Below are 25,553 nucleotides of genomic sequence, written 5' to 3'. Positions count from 1 at the left end.
AGAAACAATCACGCAGGCAAGCCGAATGAGTCGTCAGGCTGGCCTGCGTGATTGGTTCTGCCTAGATCGCAGGCACAGGCAGAGGACCTCTCGTATCAGCAGCGGGAGGCAGGGCAAACTCATCAACAGTACGGCGCATTTGTGCACAATTCCCAACATGGCCATAAAACCCTTGCATGCAATTACCTATCTTTATCACGCGACCATGCATCGACATGCATCGACCATGCGTGCCTGCCGCGTCCTTAACTTCATACGACCGTCAGATCGAACTGCATGGGGTGCACTTGAGTGTCAGTTAGTTAAAACGACCGATTAAACCGAAGCCCTGTGCTGTGCCGTACAGGCGTGAACCAATCGACATACAGATGTGGCGGAAAACGCCGTACGTCTGCCGTACGCACGTGTTTTGTCGATGCTACAGTCGTATGACGCGACACCAGATAGTTCCCATCAAAGCGCTTTTGCTCTGGTTCCCACTGCCGTCGCTTGGTGATAAACGTACGTCTGCATAATATTCCTCGATTCATAGATACCCACAGAATAAAATTTACTTGCCGATCACAGCTGGTCATCCGGCTGCCAAAAGGTACTAGCACTTCCCTGGGACGTGAACCAATGAGATTCATGCACTCTGATGCACTGTTGATGACAAGCGATCCATTGAGAAGCATGTGCGTATCTGTATCGAGCGGTGCGCGACTTGTACCAAACCGAGTGCGCAACAACGAGATCCGCGGGATAATGTGTGCGGGCGTGGGAAATGGGCTGGTGCGTCACTGAGATGAAATGGATGCAGCTTCCATGCAGGCGGCCTGGACCTATCGTGCGACGTTCATCAATCGACTTTCCGTTCAACACTCTTTCCAGGGGGTACGTGAGTAGCGTAGACAGGCAGGTCAAAATAACTGTATGATGGTTAGCAGCCAGTGCCGCGTGTAAGGACCAAGTCGAAGCGTGTCTTCGTGCAAAGAGACCAACCGCATAACGCTCGGTACTGGAGCGCCACAACTGCTGTGTCCATAGCGAAGCAACTCTGTTTGTATGTACGTACGTACGTTTGTACGTGTGCGTGGGAGGGCATCAAACCGTCCGCGGCAGGCGGATGCGTACACAATACGCCAGTCAGCGAGGTCAGCGGCGTCAGATGACCGACGGCATACACGCGGAGGAGTTGGAGGGCACGCCGGGCGGACAAGGAGGCAAGATCAGAAGGTTTCCAAATAGTTATATGTTAGCTAGGTAACACAGAGCCAGTGAAAAAAGGGACTCCAGCAGCATAGGTACCCGGGATAAACCATAGTAAGGTGGGAGTCTAGTTTTTATGTTAGCCTCTAGTGCAGTGCACGGCCAGCTGGCCCGCTGGCTCTACTCTTCGTGAGTCTGGAGCCCACTGTAGCAACCACAGTAAGAGCACTTGGAGGACGAGGCATAGACGAACCCTCGATAACGGATACCAGCGGTGTGAGTTATCAGTTATTAGGCTGTCGGAACGCACCCGCAAGGGGACGAAACACAAGACAGGGTGAAGAAATAAAACGGCCGTTATCCATCTAACACGCTCAAAACATATAGGAGCGTACATGCGGCGCAATAGCTTTTTGCGCACCTCAAAATCTGTTTCAAAGCGAAGCTGCCACAGAAGCCCTGAGCAGTGTGTACGTAAGGCGGGAAATATCGATTGAACAATTAGGGTGGCATGTACTTTTTTTATGGGATTGTGCGGCGATTTAGGTGGGTATGCGAGAGGCGTACAAGTGTCAGGCAGGCCAGCTTGGCAAGTGTAGAGCGCGCGGCACTCAGAGCCGGCAATAAGGGAAGCAAATGAAACGTGCATGAAGGAGAACACAGGCCTAGCGACTTACGTCCGAAGTTGCTTTCTGTCCATTCTTTCTTTTCCATTATTGATGTTTATGCCTAGCTAGAGCTCTCTAGATGGACCATGGGCAGGTATTTCCTTGCTTAACCAGGTTGCATGTAATGTTGACTTACATGCAACATTATTATTGTTGGGAACCTTCATGGTACTGGAAAGGACGCCCATTTTGTCCATGCTGTCATACGAGGCGCAGATTCCCTCGAGGTTGAGTGAGGGAGAGATGCCGTAGCTCGCTAACAAGTTCGCCAAACCCGTTCCCTGTGCGCGTGTGAGAAAGACAGAGCAATTAGTGCTACGACACGTTCAAGCTGCAGGCGCGGAATACAGCGGCTTAAACTAAGAGAGGTAGCTCGGGGGCCAGTTGGCGTTATTGTCGTATTCCGTGCCGATGTACGGCAGCAGGGGCTTCCTTGCAGGTGCGCGAGTATACCATAAGTACACCCAGCCCTGCCCAACGTGCGGTAATGGTGTCATGTAAAGGCATACAGACAGAAATGCATCTCAGCAAACGACAACTGGATGAAAGCCATCAGTTTACTGCCGGTATTCCCAAACACGTACTCCCGGTTGCTTCCTACTCCTCTGGCAAGACAGTCAGACGCGCATTGCCCCAGCCGCTCATTAACGGGTGTGTGCACAGGATCCGTTTACATGTACGCATATACAATTGTCGGTAGCTTACCGTTATATTCTGCAGCATCTGCCTGATGTCCACTGTAACGTTGATGCAGCCAGCAATTTGGCACTGCAAATGGAAACGCACACATACAGTTGCACGGGATGAAGGCGTGTACCACATAGTCTATCTGCACGAAAAAGGGTTTTACCACGCACGCGCGTGCGGCGTGCGTGACTGGCACGTTCAAAAGGATGCGCAGTCACAATGAATTTACGGATGTGTCAAAATGTATAGCTAGGTCTAGGCATCCATCCGCCTCCTGACCAAGTCAAGTGACGATATGGCCTAGGATGCCTTGTAATGGAAACCTTATTACGGCACCTAGCTGGATAGACGGTCCGTTAGCAAACGTAGCAGCATTTGGAACGCTACATCTTTGACAGCGGTGTCTCTCTCTCCGGTGGGGGATCTCGGCATCCTTGCATACCTAACGAATCTTACCGCTCGTATCTCCACTGTGGAAGTCTTCCTGGTGAGGTTCAGCTGGACCGCCATTTGACCCGTCACATCTGCATTGGGGGGCTGCACACGTGCACACGCACACACAAACATACATACATACATTGTTGCATTCATGTGCGCCACACTGCAACCTCTCTCTCTCTCTGCACGTGGGAAGCCACCTCATAATCACACGCTTCACAATCATTTTTTCATATCGCTTGGATGACCGTTGTAGCATGTAGGCCACGCACTATATCCGTACAAGCCGTACAATGGTACGTACATCGATATAGTACATTGATTATTGCCTGCGTCCAAGCTACTTACCCAAGAAAGGCGGCCTCCGCAATCGATGTTGTAGCTAAAGCGCGCATCCTGGTCGTCGGACGAGAAGGAGACTCCGCAAACATTCGACAGTGTGTAATTGCGGGTATGGCGCAGGAGGGCCCGGTTGCGGCCCTTGCCCGGTGCGAAATCCTCTTCTACCTTCGCCTCCGAATCCGATTTCGATACCGTCCCCGCCGCCAGCATAGAAGTAAGGTCCGCAGCGGTGATGCCTAGCGCACTTAGGGTGTCGCTGTTGCCCGTGCGTCTGTATGTATGCAGGCACGTACATGTAGTTTGCGTACACCGGGCGCCGTTATTTACGCAAGCATCATCGTCGCAAACAGCAAAAAGGCGGGCGGGATTGCGGTAAAGTTGTAAAAAAGGCCATCGGACTGTGCCGACCGCGTGAAAGATGAATGTGTTCGCTGTGCAGGACACCGGTGCATGGCAATGTACGGTTCTATTTACCCCGATTGCCATACATATATCGGCGCTTGTTGACAGACGAACCAAAGGAGATGAACCAAAGCTCTAATGGCCGGTGGGTAAAACCCCAAAACTGGTGCTGCGGCAGCTGCCGATGCTGCGAACTAAACACCTCGCAGGTACACATGGCGCGTGCCAGCTTGCCTACCTGGCGGTCCGAAGGATGGGCTCTAAGATCTGTTCCTGGAACTCCTGCACCGGCAGCATCAGCTCCACACTGGAGGCGCCGTTATTACTGGAACCGCGGCCACCACCTCCACCTGCTGCGGCATTTAGTGACGCTTGTGAGGGCGATGCGGCCATCCGCCCAACGGAGTACACCCCTGAGGACCTCGCCAAGGCCGTGCGCCTCTGACCGAGCTGCACGCTGCTGGTGCCTGCTCCTGCGACTGGTAGTAATGCAATCAGAGAAGGTGGAGGTGGTGGCTTCGGTGGTGGCGGCGGAGGAGACGGCGGCCCGGGGGGTGGGGGTGGCGGCGGTGGCGGTGACGGCGGTGGCCGGGGTGGCGATGGAGGTGATGGTGGGGGTGATGGGGGTGATGGTGAAGGTGGCATAGGGCTTGGTGGACTTGGCGGTGGTGGCAGTGCAGGGGGACTTGGCGGACGTGGCGGCGGGGAAGGGGATGGTGGTGGAGGGGGGGGTGCCGAGGGGACCAGCGGCTCCGGGGGAGGGCTTGGTGACGGGGGTGGTGTAGGGGGCTCAGGAGATGGTGGCTCTGGGGAAGGCGGCTCGGGTGGCGGCGATGGAGGTTGGGGCTGCGTGTGATGCGAAAGTTGGGGCGTGGTGAACAGGTTGGTTCGGCTTACGCCAACAAGCATGGGCAAGCAGTGATGGGGTCGTCAATCCGTCCTACGTAAACACGTGCCTGGAAATACTGCAGTAATCAAGCCTGCCTCTTACAATCTAATTGCATAAATAAGACACCTAAATAAGACACCTCCGCGGCGAGGCTTGATTGCGCGTTCATGTAGCGATACGTTGACAAGCTGTGAAACTAATGGGTGCATATGCACTTGCATCGAGCGCGCGGCGGCCAAATGCGTGTTTTTTTTCGTGATGATTATCGTGATCGTGATATCGTGAGTTTTGTTTCATGATCAGTAAGGTATGTGTGTACACAGAAGTACTTCCATAACGTACCGAAGGCGGATAATCCTTGTTTGAGGCCTCCACAAGGCCGGGGAAAATATCGGGGTCATTTGGATCAGCAATAACCTTGGTGTAGGAAGTGAAAAGCACGGAGTCCAGCTGATCCTCAGGCGGCGCCTCCCAGACCGGTCCTGCGAGCACGTTCGTACAGATATGTCGTCCATTCATTCATCCACTACACATACACGCATAGCCACGCATGCACGTTTGAAGATAGCTAGGTGGCTGATGGACAAATGGAACCACACAGCAAGGCCGGTGGCCGGTCATGGCTTGGACTCAATCCGTTGGTTGGATGTGCTGATTGTTAAGCAGCGAGGTTTCCACTTTGTCACACAGGTAGGGTGATATGCAGATACGTACATGCATAATTATTCAATAGATTATTATAAAAGGATATCAATCGATAATTTGTGCCTTGCTATTTAATGGATGGATGCCAAGATGTTTTCACATACATACTCCGCCTCCTCCTTTGTGACAGATGGATGCATAATGCTGAGGCGCATCTAGAGCGTGATACACCCAACTCGATAGATACTTCAATTTGCAGGCGGCGCCAAACAGAGCGACTACGCACTATACCTACCAAAGGGGCTTGTCATCGTGGGCACCTGCAAGCAATACGAATAACAACAGTCGCGCGCCGACGGGGAACGGGTAAGCAGGTAGGGAGCAATTGCAATCTAAGGTACCGAACGGGCGACATCATGAATTCTCTCTGTCGCGACACATGACCGTAGCTTGGATAAAGTACGTGCGTACGGGGAACTGCCATCTCGTCAAATCGACGGAGTGACTAGCGAAGCATCGTACAACGATTAATCATCCCTTTTTCGAACCGACGCGACTAAGGACGTGTTCACATGTAGTGTAAGTCGGTATGGTTCAGCTGAATGAGGATGTGGATTGGGGTCAATTTTCCCCCCCAGATTGGTGGGGTGGTGGGGAAATACTCGGCGGATGTAACTCGATTTAATAGCCCAAAATCAGCATGCAAGTAACCTTATAATTCTCATGTCAAAAGATGTACATAACCTGTTTGAAGTGCGCACGAGCTTACGCTGGTGAAACGCGGTCCAGGACAGCCTCGGGGGCTGTCCGTATCGTTGAAGCTCGCGGGTACGGCCAACTCGTCCTCTGGCTGCAAGATACCAGCTGCAGGCACAGCATGGCAACAAGACACGCACGAAAATCACGGGCAAATCAGATACAGGACGCTCAAGCAATGGCGAGTTGCCGTAGGCTGCCCCTCCATAGCTCGGCGCACCGCCGACAGCAAGCAGGCGGCTGGCAGAAGTTAAGGCCTGACTTCTGCTCCCGGTCGACCCGGGTTCAAATCCGCCTGCCGACCTCTCGGGTGCTTGAGAGGTGGTGAAATGGGAGGTGGCCCCCCATCTTGTGGACGGTGTAGGACGTGATAATATCATCTCGCGAGCTGACCAGGATCTAAGTTGAGGCGCCGTTGATCCGCTAGATTTGGTTGGATGCTGGTGGTAAGTTGCCAAACCCAAAGAGTACACTCTGAAGTCGGATGGGGTGAATGGCTTAGGAGCCCCTCTAGCAGGGGAGAGCAGGGAATTGCCTCGGGAAGGAGGCCACTGGTGAAGCTTAACCACCCTGTAACAACATCAGCAAGAACACCACCACCCATACCACAGCCTTCCGACCGATATACCACAAAGTAAGGCCCTCGTGCAGGAGCGCAAATGTCGACGTCTGTGGCAAATATCTGTGATGCGATTGAGATAGTTAGTTCACAGGTAGGGTCGACCATTGTTGCATGAATGAACGAACCCTTTTACAGCGGATTCCAAGGGATTGACCCGTGCCCCACACTACCGTACTCAGGACTGACTACCGATTGAACACTCGTCTGCACTGTCCTACATACGAAGAGCCGAACGCATAGCCTTATTAGGCGCCATCGACACGCGCTTGCGTACAGACCTCGAAAGCTCATGACGTGGATCTTGGAGTTTCCAGCCACCGGATGAACCATCTCGAACGCCACTACACAACGGCCGTGTACGAAAGGGCACGGGACGAAGCCAGATCAGTCGAGTCAGCAGCATGAGTGAGCAGCATTAGTTTGGACCTTGCACAACCCTAGCGAGCGTGTCGGTTAGGATACTGATTTCCCAGCATCCGGTGGTACATACATACGCCTCGGTCCTCCGTCCCGTTTATACGGTACGCACAATCAAGGCGTGTATTAATCACTACCAATAATAAGACGCGTACTGGTCTCCGTATGTGTTATGAATTGGAAACTTCCGGAGGGGTTATATTTGGCCATTCGGGTATTCCCCCTCGGACTGTTACGCTCAATGGAGCCTTCATGACTTCCCGTTGACTCCCCACAGAAAGGATGCATGAAAAAAATCCGCCGCAGCAACTACTGTATGTAATGGATGGTGCATGACAAAGGATGTGTTTTGCCACCAAACGCCGTACAGTTAATCCATTCGTGCGCACGTACCAGGATAGTTGTTTCTCGCAATTGAACAGACGCTGCCGATGTCCGACGTATCCTGCCGAAATGAAAAACGCAAACACGTTGGAGAAGGTGCGGGGGAGTTTAGCCACCCGTCAAGCGTGCGTAAGGCAGTTCCCTAGGTCCGGGCTGCTTGAATGCAAGGCGCATTCTAGTCATCACTTAAGGCGCTTTAGTATGGCACTCGGCGCGAACGCGTTTTTATTTGTTTGTTGCAAACAGGGCGCGTGTGACTCTGTGATGGCACTTCATCACTGTTTTTGTGAAAAATGCCAGTTGTGCATTGATGCCAGCATTGCCAGTTGTTCTGTAATAACCCTGTCGCAAGCAGGGGACGGATGTCGTCAACCTCAGGCACTGAGGTTACTTCGGTCGTGGGTTCTTTCCGACAGCGTCGCAACCCTGGAGTCGTATCTAGCTGGACATGTAGTGCTCACGCACCCAGAAGTCAACGTCGACCAGCTTCATGTCGTACTCTATGCTGCCGTTCTCCAAGGCATTGCTGCTGCCGGCGTCACGTTCCCGCAATACGGGCTGCCGAGTGGTAAGTCGGAAGTGGCGGGCTGGCACTCCCCGCTTCAACTCGTAACCTGGCCGTAATCCAATTATGGAAGGATTGACGCGACTAAGTAAATGAGCAGTAGATGGACGACGCGACTGCCGCTACTGCATTTCATTTCAAATTCATGAACTTTTCAGTACTAGAGATGCAATTGCAACAGCGAGGGACTCACACATTATCAAAGAAGGTCTCATGCATGGTGGCGGTACGCGTACCCTACCTAATTAGGCAGGTGTCGGCGTAACCGTTCTTACCGAGGAATTTAAATGAACGAATAGATTCACTGATGAGTGAGCGGAGGGAGTCCCCATCCCCGGCAGAACCACTCAGGTATTCGCAGTGAGTGACTCGGGTAGCCTGCGAGGGCGAGTGACCGGACGTCATGCACAGCGTGCGGGCCTTTGCTTTTCCTATGGCTGTATGTTCCTCGGTTGTATGTAATGGGCAACTCATGCACAGTGAATCGGGCAGCGCTGAAGGGCAGCAGGCGACCTCGCTCGCACAGCACGATCGAGTCGACAAAAATGAAGCAGACTACGATGACGGCATGCGCTCGCAGATCGGGCATCCTTTGGCATCCACGTGCTTCACTCGTACATCGCTTCACTCATACATCGCTTTACCGCAATACCGCATATTGGATCCGCTGTAATCACATAATCCGCGTATTGGATCCGCTGTAATCACAACCTCGCTGGAAAAACGCTTGCGTACCACACAGCAGGATCAGCCTGTTCTCACACATTGACATGGCACGGACTTGAGGTAGCTTTTGCCGTAGATGCGCACGGCAAACTCCGAAGCGACAGGATACTGTCTAGTTACCGCTACTGTTCAGGCGGCAGGCGCACATGGCTCTCTCTAAAACCGCCAACTCCATTTCTTAGTACCCACTCCTATACCCACTTACGCACACACACGCGCGCGCGCACCTGGAATAATTCTTGCCACACGAAGATTTCGCCTGATGTCTCGTTCATGAGCTCCTTGCGAACCAGGTTCGGGCCATAGTTCGGGTACTCCGTCCTGCACGTGTTTGTACATGCAACCAGGAGGTCCCGAGAGCCGCATGCAGATAATTCTTAATGTTGCGGTATGACTTGTTCGCACAAAGCACGTAGGTAGGTGGAAAGGCTGCGATTCAGCAAGCTATCATTTAATTCGTTCCCCTCCAATCCGTTCCATCCAATCGTTCCCCGTCCACTCATCAGGTCCATTCTTTCCCTGCCATTCATTCCCCTCTATTCTTTCGACCCAATCCTTCAATGCCCTTCCTTCAGATTCATCCCATCCATCCCCAGGTAGGGCTCACGTACCACCGCATGATACCTGCGCGCGCAAGCAGAGCCGTCCTCTGCCGTCGCCGCTGCTATGTACATACACCCATTCGCAACGTATACCCGTCCAACAGTCCACGCATTATAATCAAAATACGACATCCGTACTATGTATGTATCTTCACATCCTACTACATGCGTACCTAGTCACGCGCTAACTTGGAAGATATTTGCTTGACGTACGTGTTTACGTACACGTGCAGCTATGTCAATTACACTGCCCAGCGGGCTTCTGCCCAGCGGGCTTCTGCCCAGCGGGCTTCTGCCCAGCGGGCTTCTGCCCAGCGGGCTTCTGCCCAGCGGGCTTCTGCCCAGCGGGCAACTGATGAGTCCATTTGGAAGGTATGGCAACCTATCACTTGAACTACTTATTACTCACGTTGTGAGCACTACATCGTTCTGCCGAGTAACTGTCTGAATCGTTGTCATGTAGCGCACTCCGTCCAGCACAACAGTGCCTGGCCGGTCCAGGCCCGTGTCGGGGTCCAAGCAGCCATCGGCCTCGGCTGCCGTGCCGCTGCTATCCGGCAGCTTGGGGCACTCGTCGTAAATTCGCATCTTCATCTGCGCGTACAGCGCACAGATGAACACATGATGTATCGCCTGGCATTTCACGTCTGCTACGTTCGTTTCCAAGACGTATAAATGTGCTCGTACAGACGCATATGTGTTCTCGTACGTACATACATACATATGGTGGGTGAGCAGCACGCAGGCTGATACAGACCGTTGGCGTATCCAAAGAAGAGTATCCTTGTGCCCCTGCCAATCGCCAATCGATGTACTTACTTGGTAGATAGGTGCGATATTGGGCTTCGGCTCGCCGGGCGGCACATTGACAATCTGCAAAGGCGGCGACGGCATCAGCGGTAAAAAAACTGGCAACAGCCGCAGCTACATCGAGCCGCAGTCGTAGCCAAGGAGGAGCCGTACGGAGCCGTACGCGAGATTGCGAGGAATACCACCTTGAGGAGGTTGCGGTTGTTGCGTGGTACATACAGAAGATGTTATTGCTTCAGTGGCCGCGCACTTTATCCTGCCTCGCGCCACATCACAGCCGAGGACGCCGTGCCGGAGTTAATTTTCAAGCGAAGCAAGGGCACGCAGGCATACGAGGTCCTGATACATGATGGCTCCTTCTACCTGTGCCCTATCACTAGCCAGGATCAAATCCGCACGGCAGGCCCTCGCGTACCTCGATGTCCTTAATGAAATTGAAGTGCCCGGTAATACCTGGGGAGCCAAAAGACATATGCACCTTAATAAGGCTGCAGCGGGGACTTTGCAGGTAATGACATCAAAACCGAGAACAACCTTGAACGAGGCCTGCATACCCATTTATTTCTTGCTCACCGTACGAATCGCTCAGCATCCGTCTGCGGCCGCTTCCTCGCACCATGAAGCCTGCATCCCGGAAGACATCCCCAACACTGTCCTCCTGACCGAACTCGAGTTCAGATCCGTGAACCTGCCGATGTGGGTACGGGTTTGGGAGGGTCCGTCGTATTGTCACGGCTTTCATATGCATTAGTCCCCGGCTGCGTTAGACATGATAGCGGGCTTTTGCAGGTATTACAGGGTGCAACTGTACATGCTCTCTGACTTTATTGGTGCTCGTCTGTCTGTCTGTCTGTCTGTCTGTCTGTCTGTCTGTCTGTCTGTCTGTCTGTCTGTCTGTCTGTCTGTCTGACTTAGTATGTCTGACTTAGTATGTCTGACTTAGTATGTATGTATGTATAAGGGAAGGATCTTCGAAAAGCCGTAAATCGGCCAGCAGGCAAGCCAATCGGTATATAATATAATGACACCTCTTATTTATATCTATATTGTATATTACATATACGATCTATAACATCTGTATAGTATATAGTGTATTTTGTATAATGCGCGTACATATATATAGAGATACACGGGGCTCTGCAGGCGTTATCACGTGATAATGTCGCTAACACGCAGAGTTGACGACGACAGGCCCTCGATTTGATGCACTTTACCTACGAACCCACTCACACAGATACAAACGAACGAGCTAACTGTACCCACCGTCACGGTGCCGATATAGGTGACGATTCGCACCACCTCACAGCTGCTGTACGGCGCGCCCTCCTCCAGCTGGGCAGGCAGCTTGGCAACTGCCAGCACGAACAGGTTCAGGTCTGCGCCCGTGCTGCTCGAGTTAATCTGCAGCAAGTGGAGCGCGCGTGTATGAGTGCGCATATGTACCGTACCGTACCGTGCCCCGTCAGATGACTAGTGGAATGAACAAAGGACGAAAAGGAAAAAATTGGGCGAAACTAATAATGTATTTACACGAGCTGGTAGGTGAGGCCTGTAAGTTAGTCAGCAGCTAAGAGCCGTGTGTGCCTGCGACCAGACGCGATGTGTATGCATTGCGCTAGCTATGTGCGTGTGTGTATTAGGTACATGCGTCCCTCCATCCCTCCATCCCTCCATCCACAGCTAGGTACTGATGATCGGCTGCAGTGGCCCCTTACGTGCAGCCTGTGATCTTGCTGAAGCACGTGAGAAGAAGCGAGTTGAAGCATGTCTTCCTAATAGCTGCTAGCTACCGTCACCTTACGAGCGACGGAGGCACGCATCCTCACCCCCTCGATGAAGCGCACGCACGTGAACATAACAAGATTACGAAGGAAAACAAGCACATGTATACAAACGCTCAGCAGAGCACATGCCTGCACGCAACGACCAAAGCCCAAGGGAACTAACATACAAAACTAGGAACGAATAAATGCACGCATGCGCGATCAAGCACGGGCCAGCAGCACGTACCTGGATGTACCTGAGCTCCTTGAGTACCGACATGGGCAGAGCGGAGTGAAGCCCCATGGCCACAGTGCTGGCAGAGGTAGACAGCGGTACGGCGCCCGAGGGAACAGTTCCCAGAGCCGACTGTAGAGCTGCCTCAGCCGCAGCACTAGCCGCAGTGTCGTTGCTGCTTGTGCTGTTGCTGGTACTGTTCATAGGCTGGGCGGCAGTTGGAGATGGGGTAGGTGGGGGAGGTGATGGCAGTGGGGACGGTGGGCTGGCTGGAGGTGGAGATTGGGATTGTTGGGGAGATGGAGCAGGAGGTGGTGTAGATGGAGCAGACGGGGTAGATGGTGGCGCTGGTAATGGCGGCGACTGTTGAGGCGGCTGTGGCTGTGGCGACTGCTGCCCTCCCGGCGGCTGCGGTGGCAGTGGCGGCTGTTGCTGCTGCAGTATGCGGGAGAAAGCTCTGCCGCCGCTGCTGCGTGACATTTTGGATGGCGATGTGGAGGCTTTCGTTTCCGACGATAAAGCTGCGGACGACGAGCCCCCGCCAGTTCCTTCCTGGGCACGGTGCTGCTGCTGCTGCTGGGGCCAATGCGGCTCGCCAACGCCCTTATGTTGTGGCAGTGGCTCCTGATAGCCGGGTTGCTCGCGCTCGTCGGGGTACATGAGCTCTTCAAATAGGGTGCGACTTCGCCGGCCGGTTGCAGGAGCAGGTGAGGTGGCTGCGGGCGGCGGCGGTGCTTGGGAGGTTACTGGGGGCGGCGGTGCTGACGTGTTGCTGGCCGTTACTGCTACCCCGCTGCCGGATGATGACGATGATGATGAGTCGGCAGTAGAGCTGCGGCTGACCAGAACCCCTGCGTGCGTGCGTTCATGGTACGCAGTCACACGAGTACATGGATTGTGGTCAGCAAGATAAAGAATATGTCATGGTGTCCCTTTTCGATGACACCGTTACCTATGTAAGCAAACAGCAGGCACTCGATTTTGCAGTTTAACCTGTGCGCTCAACCTGAACTAAGTTATTATTCCGGTTGCATGTATGAATGGATGTTAACACCTACACAGGGCGAGGCAATTGTCTTATACAGCGAGTTTTTTTATTAACGTGGAATACCTAAGCTTGTAGCTTGCGTTAGAGTACGCGCCTTTGATAGGTAGATCCTGGACAGAAAGCTTTTCTGCTGCATATATGCAGCAGGTAGCACAGCATAATATGAGGAGTAGAGCCGCCTACTCAGGGGCTTACTTGTATGGCACTGGCATTACATGATTTATATAACCTCACAGCAGATGATGATGCATTTATGCACGCACCTGACGGTGTAACCAGGAAGTCCGCACTATATACCAGCACCGGGTTGCCCGTTTTCTTGTCGACCAGAGTACCGCCATTAAGCTTTGTGTCCTGCGCATTTCATTGTCCGGTTGCGCGTACGCGATCATCACGCGTGATGATGGGCTGGGCCTATTGGCGGGCGAATAACGCATGCATTTTCCTTGCCCCCCTTGCTTCCGCATATGCATGCGTGTGCAGAGGTGCTGTATGTAAGGTGGTTACAATGCGGGTACACTTCTCCCTGGGGTGGTGATGAGAGACGGCTCACTATTAATAAGGCAGGGAAGTAACGGCCGTTGCTCACCTTTGCAAAGTAAACGATGGCTGCGGCCATGCCAGCGAGTGCAGCAAGCAATACCAATAAAGCTATAGCCTGCAAAAAAAACAAATAATGGATCCAAGAACGACTATCGAACCAAATGAAGCAATCGACAGCATTCTCATGTGACCCCAACATATCGCAGGTTCATGGATTACATGGCTATATATCTGATAGATCCTCTAGATTTGGTCATCCATGCATCTCGGGGCATCAAAGGCTGCAGGATATGCGGATAGCAAGCAATCCCTCGCATCATCAGCTGCAGCCCCTGCTAGCTGGGAGGCGGACTTCGCAACACACGCATGTGCGTCCTTGCCCGGAAAATGTTCTCGCACGTAAAAGTGCGAGGTATTGTCATAACGCATGAGATTCCGGTAGATATTTGTCATTTTCAAAACGAAAGGAAGCTCTACACCGTTCGCGTAAAGCTTCCTTTCGTTGGCTGGGATAGGTAGGCAGGTGTGTAGCTGTGACACAAAAAATATGTGAAGCAGCAAACAAGCGATGTGCGTCGTTATTTGCATGCATCCACGCGTCCTTACTACCAGTATGAAAGAGACTTATCATACGCGCGAATCATGTGCAAGTCATACGTAAATATATGTATCTGCCGCCATAATGTCATCATACATTATGAGCGCGTGGATGGGCAAAACCGGCGACACTACATGCCTAGTACTCGTACGCTGCGGGCCGAAACATCGGCAGTCAGGGGTTAATGATATCTATCTACCTGCACAAGTACCAATGTCTTGAAGAAGGCTGACTGCGCTCGCAGACCCACTATGAGGTCCAACAGATCCGCAACCTGCGTGCGAAACAAGCAAACAGGAAACGAACATGACCCAGCAAGCACCAATATTCTTGGCTGGAGAAACTGACTTACATTTGTAGCTGCTGCACTCTGTGCAGCAGAAGAAAGGGTGCTAGTGCACGGTTCCACCCAACTGCCAATCTCACTTACACTCCCGCCCTATCTCCCTCTCTTCTCTCTCTGTGTATATAGTATATGTACACACATATACTCTCTATCTCTCTTTTTGAGCATACGAACTTTGCGAACCGGCAATAGTTATGAAGGTTCGTCCTGCGGGTCACATGCACATGCAAACGCACCTCCGATTTGTCCAGCTTCCCGTCTCCGTTCTTATCTAGCTCGTCCAGGACGTCGTCTGGCTTCGTGGACTTGGGGTCCTTCAGCATCGCCTTCACCTTGGCGACCTGCTGCGGGTCCTTGGGGGCCTTCTGGGGGCTCCCTCTCGCCATGCGATGGTCTGTTACTTCCGACGTTGGCTCGCTCCCGATGCCAGCATCGCCACCACCGCTACCTCTCCCACTGCCGCTCACCGTTGCTGCATTCCTGCTGGTATTATTGTTGTTGTTGTTGTTGTTGTTCCTGCTGCTGCCGCCGACCCCGCTATCATCATCCGGAGATGATGCACCTGCAGGCCTAGCTGCAGCGGGTACCGTGACGGCCGCGGCAGGAGGTGCAGGAGCGGCTTCAGGCGCCACGGTATGCGCTGCTGCAGGTGCTGCGGCTGGAGACGCTGACTTGGGCGCAGCATCACTTGCCGCGGCGGGCTTGGCTGCAGTGGCATCCGCCGGCGTAGCTGCAGGCTTAGCTGCAGGCGCCACGTCAGGCACCGTACCAGGCACTGCAGCGGGCACCACGACAGGCGCCGCGGCAGGCGCCGTGGTAGGTGTGGCTGCAGGCTTATCAGCTTCAGGTAGAGTTGCAGGTGCAGGAGCGCGTGAGGCAGCACGTGCAGCGGCGCGTGCACCCGCAGGCGGCATGACTGCTGGCAAGGCCCCTAGCCGCTTAGAGGAGCCGCCTAGCCCATGATTAGCCGGCGCCGTTCTGTTACCTGCATACAAGATGGATTTCGACAACAACTTTACTCATAACAAACGGGTGATCAAAGGGCGCCACGTGTAACGTAGGAATGTACGCACAACATCCGCATAGCCGGCGAGCCATGCCGGTCTTCATACACAGGCGAACATGCAGCAAATGCACCTAAGGATGCTCCGGCGGACAGAGTCAAATTCAACACCAACGCCGCCACCTGAATCTATGCAGACATACCTACCTTCAGGACTAGCAGCAGGTGCATCTGCAGCGGGCGTGGGGCTGTTCTCGTCAGTCGGGACTACACGTGAGTCATTGCGCAAGAGGGGCGCCATCGTCTGGGCGCCGGCAGAGTGTCACCTGCAGGGCCACACCTGCAAGCACACCGAGGAATGGGCACGACGTGCCGTGTGCATACACATGGGCCGTGGGTGTTTCTGTAGAAGAGTAGTGAAGAGGGAGGGAAGGTGAGGGGGAGAAAGGCAAGGGAAAGAGATAGGGTACGTGCCGGAAACATCCGTAGCATGCAGGTGTTGCACGGTGGTCATCTGACGGGCCTAGTAAGAGCCATGCACGGGAAACCCAAGCTGAGGAAGCGGCCAACCATCACGAAGATCACTAACATAAGCTAGGGGTTACGTAGCTATCAGTGACGATTGGCTCAAATCGAACATAATGACATGTTTTGCATCAAGTGCGCCTTCAACGCACCAAGCCACGCAATGTACATGTACGACAGTTAGGCAATAGTCAAACAGATTACCAAACCCTACCGTCCATCTAACTAATATGTAGCGGCGGTAGTTGGCTGAATTCAGGATTGTTTTCATGCGTTAGGTCTACCTCTGCGCAGCCCGCCAAGTGGGCCGTTACGGGCTCTTGCTACGAGCAGGCGAGCGATAAAACGCATGATGAAGGTGCAAGGCTGGGTATAGCATTGATGCTATTCATCTGTAACGCAAATGACGTAGCATAGGCTATCATCTGTTTGGTACTAGCCTTCCCGCCAAGGTGGGCCGATCGGCACCGAAAAAGTGGGGCGTCACGATACCGTGCACAACGACGGCAGTAATCGTACTGCTCTAAGCTGCGTCGACGTTCTCAGCCTTTTTTCATTAACAGCTAGAGCAAGTGACAACCAGCGTGCTATAGCTGTCTGTGAGCCTTCGCGTTCACATCGCCCCTTGCTAACTAGTGCGCGGGTGGCGACCAGGTGGCCAACAACATTGACACATTCTTTTCAGTGGCGTCGGTGATTTCTCGCAGACACAAGTCTCACCAGGTAGATTCGTCCAGTAAGTTTCCTATGCCAGGAAGTTGAAAATTCCACCAACGAACAGCTCTGAACCCTTAGGGCCCAGGAAAGCGATTTAGGTATTGATAATGAGTCGGCGAAATTTTTTATAGATGATTTGGCAAGGCAGACGTATCTAAGGCGAAGTCCGATGGTCTAATGATTAGAATGACATCCTAGGGCCGATGTACAAGCAGATGCACGACAAAGGACGCATCGCCGTTCTACTTCGGGCCTACTAGCATGTCTTAGCTATAGCTCTACTTACGTTTAGGTAAAATCATGAGCTTGTCAGCTATGTCTGACTTGTACGGGCTCTCGTACCGCAAAAGAGTCACCGGCGGGCTTGTTTCAGAACGCCATTCAATCGTCCACTCTATCGGATCACATTCTCGATTTCATGTCTCTACAACTCGTCGTAAAGGCAGTCATGTAATCAACGACGATTCGTAGTCAACAAACGCAATTGCACGAATCATGTCATCCAACCACCGAATGACATTTCAACATAACCACGACGTGATGCGAGGACTGCTCGTCAGTGTAGGAACGTTAATGTCATCAAGCTGGCAAACCACGCCTGTACAGGCAAACCAAAGAGTTAACTAAATGACCCTAGGTATAAGATGAGAGATAAACAAACAGCCATGTTATATAATCTAATCTGCGTAGTCACAGGAGCAGGAACCTATACAGTTATCACAACCGTACCCAGACGCTCAAGTGTTCGGAAGCAGGGTTGACGCATCTTAACAGGCTACACGTTTAGACGAAATATTATTTGCCGAAGGTTGTGATTCATCTTACGGACTAGCAGTCTTGGATGTCCGGTACTCTAGCCATGCAGCCCTGGGAGCCTGCGAACCCTTCGTCCCTTTCCCGAACGCTTGGAGCCTAATGCAAAATGGAAGTATGTAATCCGCTCATTTTTGCCTTCATCGTCTGACTGTGCTGCCTGACCATGCTGCCCTGCACGGATGATGATGCACAGCCACAGAGGTGACGATGCAACACCAGACTTTATATACCTTATTAATGTTTTCAGCCCCAGAAAAGGAACTGTTTACTTGTGAAACGTCCGCAAAATGCCAGGCTGTTGTCCCCTGGTCAAAGAACATATGGAACATATACCAGCGTGTCGACTGAAGCAAAGCACCGGTGTCGCGCAAAACTCCCCGTTCTCCCTCTTCAACGCACGCATAGCCCCAATGCATCATTCGGTTGGGATCTTTGTGTCACGACCATCTAGTATCCAGCTCTCCAACCCGACATGATCACTGGTGCGTGTGTTCATCTATGCGCACGCGATTTTGAGCACCGTTGTCTTCTACCCGCCACACGAACAAACGCTCGTATTTTGTTCCGTCGTTGGGTACTTTTTTTCGGTTAACCTCCCGCTGCACATCCACCAAACAACAACGTATCGGTGCGCTTTCGTCTCGAAACGAAAGCGCACCAGCATGAAAGTGAGGCAAAATGCGTGGCCACGCGTCAATCACCGTTTTCAGGAGTTCGCGCCAGGTAGGAATGGAACGGTGGAACGGCTGATGTCATAGATACCCCAGGCACACAAGTGCTGCCGGTCTGACATTGAAAATAGAACCTCCTGAAGAGTTTGATGCCCAAGGTCAAACAGAATAACTTCCTCCAGACGTTTTCGGATCTTGGTCTTCGGGTCTTAGACTGCGTAGACTCCGGTCCTGAGACGGAACCTACAAGAAAAAAAGATTGAAGCCAGTTTCCGCAAGTCGACATCATTTTTATACGTCTTGCGCGACACCAACACACATCCTAGCCTTCAACCACAGGCCACCCGCCTCGCCACATAGACACCGACAAATTTTCAACCCCTTACTTCGACACAGCCATGTGTGCGCACTTCAGCAAACACACAACGCCATTACGTACACCTTTCCTCCTGCATAACCTGCACAAATGCAAGCCTCTAAATCCGTCACCCTGGCCTGCCGCTGCTGCTGCGCCATCTCCCGGGCGTCCTTTTAAAAAAGGCAGAAGAAAATAAAAAGACAAGCCGCAGGAAAGCCACTAAGCCGAAAAACACGGAACAGACCCAGCTGCGGGGCCATTGCTGAGCCCCAGTCCACGCGACGGCACTTTCCGAGGGTTCCTAGAAGCGCTTTAAACCCCAGCGCCTCCTCTCAACTCTTACGACATGTGGGGTACTAAAGCACGTGTAGTAGTTCAATCGGGTGTCGCGCAACCCTATATCGTTCAACGCACATATCGCGCAACCCTATGTCGCGCAACCCTATATACCATACCATTCAACGCACGCATACAGGTGATTGAGTAAGTTGTGGTTTCGGGGACGCATGTGAAGCCGGTGCGCCTTGTGTGTTATCTCCGGCTGCTACTATTGCTGCTTCTGCCGCTGCCGCTGCAAGTGACCTCGTCATCAGCGACGTCCGGGAACCCCCAACCAGGTGGTGTCAGAAAACGCACCCAAACACGGCCGTGAAAATGTGCAGGGCGCAGCTTTTTCCCCTGCCTCCCTCGCCTCTGCTCCCGGCCCCCGCGTCACGGCAAGTTAGGTTATACCAATCACAGCAGGAGACCACAAGGAGTGCGGCAGAGTATATCAAAGGGGAAAAGTCGCATTGGTATAATTCCTTGCAGGGATGTGGCAGTCCGTGAGGGGGAAGCACGTGATGTGAAGTCACGCTCCGAAACCTTTCCCGCGTTGCATTGTTGCTGTTCTTATTGCTATTTACCAACCGTCCATAGCCACGTTCTATGTAACATTATCACGACACGGGGAAATCACGAATGGCATTTAACACGGCATAAAAGTAAACCCTAAGCATAACAAGCATCTTACATAATGCTTACCTTTCACGCAGTGTAGGCGCTGTTGAAGGCAATGTTACGAGGGCATTTCGTCGACAACAAAGGTGCGCATGCCGAATTGTGCACAGACCCATGACCTTAATGCCGGCAATCCATAACATGGCTGCGGGCCGCTGGACGTTTGTCCTGAGGGTTGTCACAGCCGCTCAGTTCGTGATCCGCCTGACCGCCCGTCAACAACCTACTACAACGCCACGCCGCGCGTCTCTCTCTCTCTCTCACCCCCCCCCTTTTTCTCTCTCTCCTTCCCCCCTCCCCCCTCCTCTCTACCTCTCTATCTCTCTCTCTGTCTCTCTCCAACCCCACCTCTGCCACATCACACATTTTTTATCCGTAAAGACGCGCTGAGACGCGCCGAGAGATCACAGCGGCTGTCCCCAACTGTCCCCAACGGACATTCTCTGCCACCCACCTTACCTCGTCCCAACTCCCTTCTTAGTCAACGACAATCACAGACAGGCCACTCTCACTCTCCCACGCAGCGCAGGAAGGGGCCCAGCCAGTGCCCCCAACCACGCCTACATCCTTCCCTCAAGGCCCTCAAATCTTCTTCACACCAGGATAAGAACCCCGAGTTCGCTTGCCCTTTTCCCCGAATCCCTTAATTCCAGCGGGAATTCCAAAGCCAAAAAGCACAAGACAGCAAGGTGGCAAAGAGCTCTTGTCATCATGCGCTCAAGCAGTATTGGCGGTGGCGACGGTAACCCCGGAGCTGCCGCCTGCTGCGGCTCCGGCTGCGGTGCCTGAGGCGTTGATTGGCTGCTGCTGCGGTTGCTGCTGCTGCGGTTGTTCCATACGCGTCTTGTACTTTGTGAAGTTGATGTGTTTGAGGCCCTCCATCTTGGAAATCTCGTCCACCACCTCGGCAATGATGCGCCGCCCGCCCTCTCCGCCCACCTGTAGGGTAGGAGGTGGAGGTGGAGGAGGTTATGGAGGTTATGGACGGATGGATGGATGGATGGATGGGTGGGTGGGTGGGTGGGTGGGTCCGTGGATGGATGGATGGATGGATGGATGGATGGATGGATGGATGGATGGATGGATGGATGGATGGATGGATGGATGGATGGATGAGCAACTGATGCCCTTATGACGAACACCGCTTTTGCCCCTAGCGCTGCTTTAACCGTGAACTCATCGGCGCTCTGTCTGTGCTTGACACCGCCAAAGCCTATCGACCTCTAAAAAGCCCAACCAAAGGTAACCCAACGGTTGTCTTCATCCCACATGACGGCAAATCCCGCACAGACACCATTAACTACCTACACACATTCGCCTAACATAGAAGCACATCTAGACTGCAATGTTCCTATACACACACGACCTGCGTTTCTTTATATGATGTGTGAAACAGGGGTGTGTATCTTCGCCCGTGGCAGCTACCCTGCGAAACCCTGCCTTCCCCGGTATTTCGGGGCACCCTCATCCAGTCACCCTAGTCAACTTCTCAGTGGATCGCTCAGGTTCCACACCCAACACCAGCATCCAACGGAATCTGCCGGGTCGACAGCGGCCCAACTCCATTCCTGGTCGGCTCGCAGGTTAACTTTATCCCAGGTCACCACCGTCCATCAACTAGGGGCGCAATGCCTTCCACCATCGGAAGGACTTTTGACCCTAACGGGTATCGATCCCGGGATCTCCCGGGGGCAATGGTCGCGCGTTACCAGTGGTGCCAAACCCTTAATATGTGTGAGGTATTATTCCACAATTTCCAGCTCCCCACCACTCACCCGGTGCGCTTGCGTGTACGCAGCAAGCAGCCGCCGTAGCGCGGCTTGTGTGGCAGGCACCGTACGGCGCCGTACGAGCTTGCACGAGTCCCAGGAAGGTGAGGTTGGAATGGCCACGGGTTTAGAGCTGTTGGTGATGTCGTATATGGCACCGGAAACACGACCAGCGTAGTCGCCCTTGACGATGACGTACCACTTGCCGTCAATTACCTGCAGGCGTCGAACAGCCGGCCCGGAACGGCACATGCGTGTTCGTCCAGGGAAGTAACATCCGAGGGGACGTATCAGTTGCGATACGTGTTCAATCCCTGTCCGGGCAAATCCCCCCGGGTATCCCAGGATTTCCAGATTTCACTCTGGTGAACACCGGCCTCACCTCCGGAGATACACACACACATACACATCCACTCCCTCTCTTTTACACACACACACACACACATGCGCATGCGCACTCCCTGCCCGCACAAACCTGCGCCGCATTAATAGAGTTGACCTGCACCTCCTTGAAGGCCTGGTCTTCGTCGTACCTGTACGGCACACGGCGGAAAGGCGTGTAGTGGAGAAAAGAAACCCGCGACCCGTCGACTATACTCACATAATTAGAGGACCTGCGAGTCCCCCAGCAAGGCGGGGCCTGGGGGGAAGAGGACTGTGGGGTGGACAACACCGACGGTAGTGCGATGGCTGTGAAGAGACTTGGTTGGTTGGCGAAAAAAGAACCCCCCGAGCCCCCGGAGTTGACCTTTTGTTTCTGATGTCGCAGATGACTCCCCTCCCTGGTGCCCTCCCTGGTACACTCTTGCCCTGGCAGCAGCTTCACTCGTTCGTATGGTTCGTCTTTCCCCCTTCCCTCCCCCCACATATGACCTCCGGGTGCTCACCAGCATAGATCCGCCTCTCCTCGCTTCCTCCTCGCCTCGTCCTCCAAACACAAGTTCCACTTGGCGTTGTTCATGAGCACCCGGGAGGAGATGGAGGGGTGGCCCGTGAAGTCAGCCCGGACGTTGACCACGATGGGGGTGGTGTTGGTGTTCTGACCGCAGTCTGACAAGGTGGTGTACACACACACAACAAGACACACAAAGGGGTGTCACGGAGTTGAGGGGAGGTTCGGCGGCTGAGGAGGAAATATAAGGGTTCATTTGAATGAAGAGGAAAAGGAAGCCTAGGGATGCGAGGAGAAAGGACGCAACAGGACACGCATCATCAGCATCGGTAGCGGCAGCAGTATCAGTTGCGACGGCAGCAATAGCAGTGGCAGCAGCAGCAGTAACAGTAACGGCAGCAGCAGTAGCAGCAGCAACAGCAGTTACAGCAACAGCAGCAGTCGCAGAGTAGCAGCAGCAATAGCCGCAGCAATAGCAGCAGCAGCAGAGTAGCAGCAGCAGTAGCAGCAGCAACGGCATTAGGAACAGCAGTAGCAGCAACAGCAGTCATTGGGTCTATATGCGCTCTGTTGTTGCTTATTTACTTCGGGCTAATCAGCAGCTGCCTTTGACGACCATCTTCCGTCCTAATTTTCCTCCCCCCTCATTCCTCAATCCCCACTCAAAGGCTGCTGTTAGGAAAGCACTTGCGCGCAATGCCAACCCACCCTCCCTCCCTCCCTCCTTGTTGCGACATTGCTTTGGATTCCAACAGCAATTTGCAACTCTGGACGTCGGCAGTTGTGTTTCCTTCTTGACTTTGCATGCATATAATTCCCTCCCTCCCCCTTCCCTCCCCCCTCCCTTCCCCCCTTTCCCTCCTCCCCCGTCGCTCACCCGCCTGGCACCCAAATCTGCCCCAGGAGGGAAACTCCCAGGGCCACTCGCAGTTGCCATCACCACACACCGGGTCCTTCCAAATGGGAAGAAGAACCTGAGCGGTCGGGAACAGACGGCGACGAGGGGCGGGAGTTGTGCGTATGTATGCATGTATGTATGTATATCGGCATTGAATCAGGTGGGAATCATTAAGGAAGAAACAAAGGATCATATGCCGACGTCGACTCTTCCTGGCAGGGTCTCATGCACACGAGCACGGTACGCCATCCAGCCAGCCAGCCCAGCAACTCCCAAGGGTACGACTACGCCAACGTGAATAGGCCCCCCCTACCCCCACAGCCCCTTCCTTCTTCAACCCCCCACCAACACGCACACACAGACCTTCTGTCCCAGGTACTCCAGCACTTCATCTTCGTTCCTAAAGGTCATAGTGGTGGAGCCGTCTTCAGGCATAAAGGCCTTCTTCAGCGTCTCCACCACCTCGCCAGACTTGTAGGCACTCGCCTGGTGGGGAGATTGGGAGGGCGGGGAATGTGCGAGGACAGTGGGTTTTGGTGGATGGGGGAGAGATGATTCCCATACGGTGCTTCTGCGCTTCCTAATCCCTTCCTTCCAGCTAATTCTTCCTCCGGCATCTTCATCTTACTCCCTCTAAGACGTCCCTTCCAGATTACTCCTTATTGTTATTGTTATGTTGGTGGTGGTGATGGTTGTGGTGGTGGTGCTGCTGCTGCGTACCTGCAGATACAGCACCACCATGTAAGCCGCTACGAAGAGGGAATACCAGGCCACGTGACGGTACTTACGGGACATCTCCACTGCCGCCTTTCATTGGGAAAAGGGGATGAGGACAGAAGGTGGGAGAGAGAGGCTTAGTGGGGATATGGAAGGTAGGATAGTACGTGGACTTGGACCTCATCAGACGTCAGATGGGCGGATGGATGGAAGGCACAATGTTCGCGAATGAGGAAGATGAGCAGGGTTGAAGTGCACGACGCGCAGCAAGCCTGTAGGCTTAAAGGGAAGGTGGGGCAGTGTTCGGTGCTTACCGCCACTTTCTGCTGTACGGCTTTAGCGACCTCCTCATTCGTGGGCGGCTTCTCCGGTGGCGCTCCGCCTCCCCGAGGTCGACGCAGACCTTGCTGGTACTGCTCCCCAACAATGCTACCGCGGCGTCCATTCCGTCCCTCGTCAACTCCAACGTCACCTGACCCTGCGGTGCATGTCCGCTTCCAATTACTTAGCAGCCCAAGGATATGTTGTGTTAAAGCTTGAGAAAGAAATGCTACTCGTTAGCTTACGTTCAGCTGACATTTTGGCGTGTTATTGCAATGTTTCACGAAAAACGGGAGCAGGGACACTTCCCACGACAAATAGTGATGAGCTCCTATCAATACACCTCAGATATAAAGAAGAAGATACATTTCTCTCTATGAAAGTAGGTTCCAGAGCCGTGTTCTCTGCAACCCGAAAATCGGTGCAGCACAGGTAGGCACAGTAGGCACAGTTTGGTTTCACGTAATATTTAAGTCATAGCATGATATACTAATTACATAGTGTATTGTTGCTTTGGAAGGTAATCTGACAAACTCGTATAGGCCGTACGCAATATCGTGTCCTTCAACCAATAAGAAAATAATATTGTATGAATCCCATCTACAGCGCCCTCTCTTCATATGACCAATACCATGGAATAGAGTCCACACGAAACCTGAGTTACACTACATGCCCGTTCCCGAGAGTTGAAACGTCGCATGCACGGGAAAAAACGAGCCGCAAAACCTGATGTATTGTTCTTTCTTGAAGGTTGGCCGATCATTACATTAGGACAAAAGGCTCGCCGGCATGTTACTACGCAGTTGGTACATATTCTTACGTTAGATGACGTACGACAGCAGCCACCTTTTCTTCCCTGTCACACTTGGTATGGCCCTAGCCGACAAACACTCGACCCGTCCTGCGGCCACGTCTCACATTTCGTTGCCTCCGCCAAATGCCGGAATGTGGCTTCTCCAAACCTTGTCTGCAGACCTGCGCAGCTGCAGCACCTCCCTCCAAACCCCCTCCATGAAAGGGCGGGAGACAGACAAGCAGCACCCGGTGCATCATGCAAACGCCTGTATGCAAACTCGTCCCCTCTAACATCGTACGAGGAAAGGAATGCTGCTAAATGCCTAGCGAAAGCAGCGGAATCCAACACGCAAGTCATCGGCTGCAGGGCGTGCGCCCGCACTTCGAAAACATGCCCT

The 25,553-nt window shown here is 53.2% G+C and overlaps 2 protein-coding genes across 2 annotated transcripts; both read right to left on the bottom strand.

The window, feature by feature from the left end:
* Positions 1-561: 561 nt before the first annotated feature.
* Positions 562-17,685, bottom strand: VOLCADRAFT_95903 (uncharacterized protein; the record flags this gene model as incomplete). The annotated part of the gene is made up of 29 exons (XM_002954921.1): positions 562-642; positions 1,499-1,647; positions 1,993-2,137; positions 2,562-2,624; positions 3,000-3,080; positions 3,330-3,594; positions 4,076-4,410; positions 4,957-5,096; positions 5,555-5,579; positions 6,029-6,123; positions 6,916-6,978; positions 7,448-7,499; positions 7,904-8,052; positions 8,279-8,381; positions 8,957-9,050; positions 9,741-9,925; positions 10,151-10,204; positions 10,557-10,594; positions 10,715-10,829; positions 11,405-11,542; positions 11,968-12,054; positions 12,152-12,990; positions 13,451-13,541; positions 13,777-13,845; positions 14,528-14,602; positions 14,911-15,515; positions 15,885-15,944; positions 16,018-16,080; positions 17,649-17,685. 29 exons carry the CDS (start codon positions 17,683-17,685, stop codon positions 562-564), a joined length of 4,296 nt encoding a protein of 1,431 aa, XP_002954967.1.
* Positions 17,686-20,480: 2,795 nt separating this feature from the next.
* On the bottom strand, positions 20,481-24,618 carry VOLCADRAFT_95902 (uncharacterized protein; the record flags this gene model as incomplete). Its single annotated transcript, XM_002954920.1, has 9 exons — positions 20,481-20,702; positions 21,539-21,748; positions 22,008-22,146; positions 22,420-22,582; positions 23,302-23,398; positions 23,686-23,808; positions 24,043-24,129; positions 24,354-24,517; positions 24,606-24,618. The coding sequence occupies 9 exons, from the start codon at positions 24,616-24,618 to the stop codon at positions 20,481-20,483; spliced, it is 1,218 nt and encodes a 405-aa protein (XP_002954966.1).
* Between the last annotated feature and the right edge of the window lie 935 nt (positions 24,619-25,553).

Source organism: Volvox carteri (genome assembly GCF_000143455.1).
Source record: "Volvox carteri f. nagariensis unplaced genomic scaffold VOLCAscaffold_47, whole genome shotgun sequence".
Lineage (NCBI taxonomy): Eukaryota > Viridiplantae > Chlorophyta > Chlorophyceae > Chlamydomonadales > Volvocaceae > Volvox > Volvox carteri.
The sequence above is the reverse complement of the archived record's forward strand: the minus strand, read 5'-3'. Positions and strand labels throughout refer to the sequence as shown.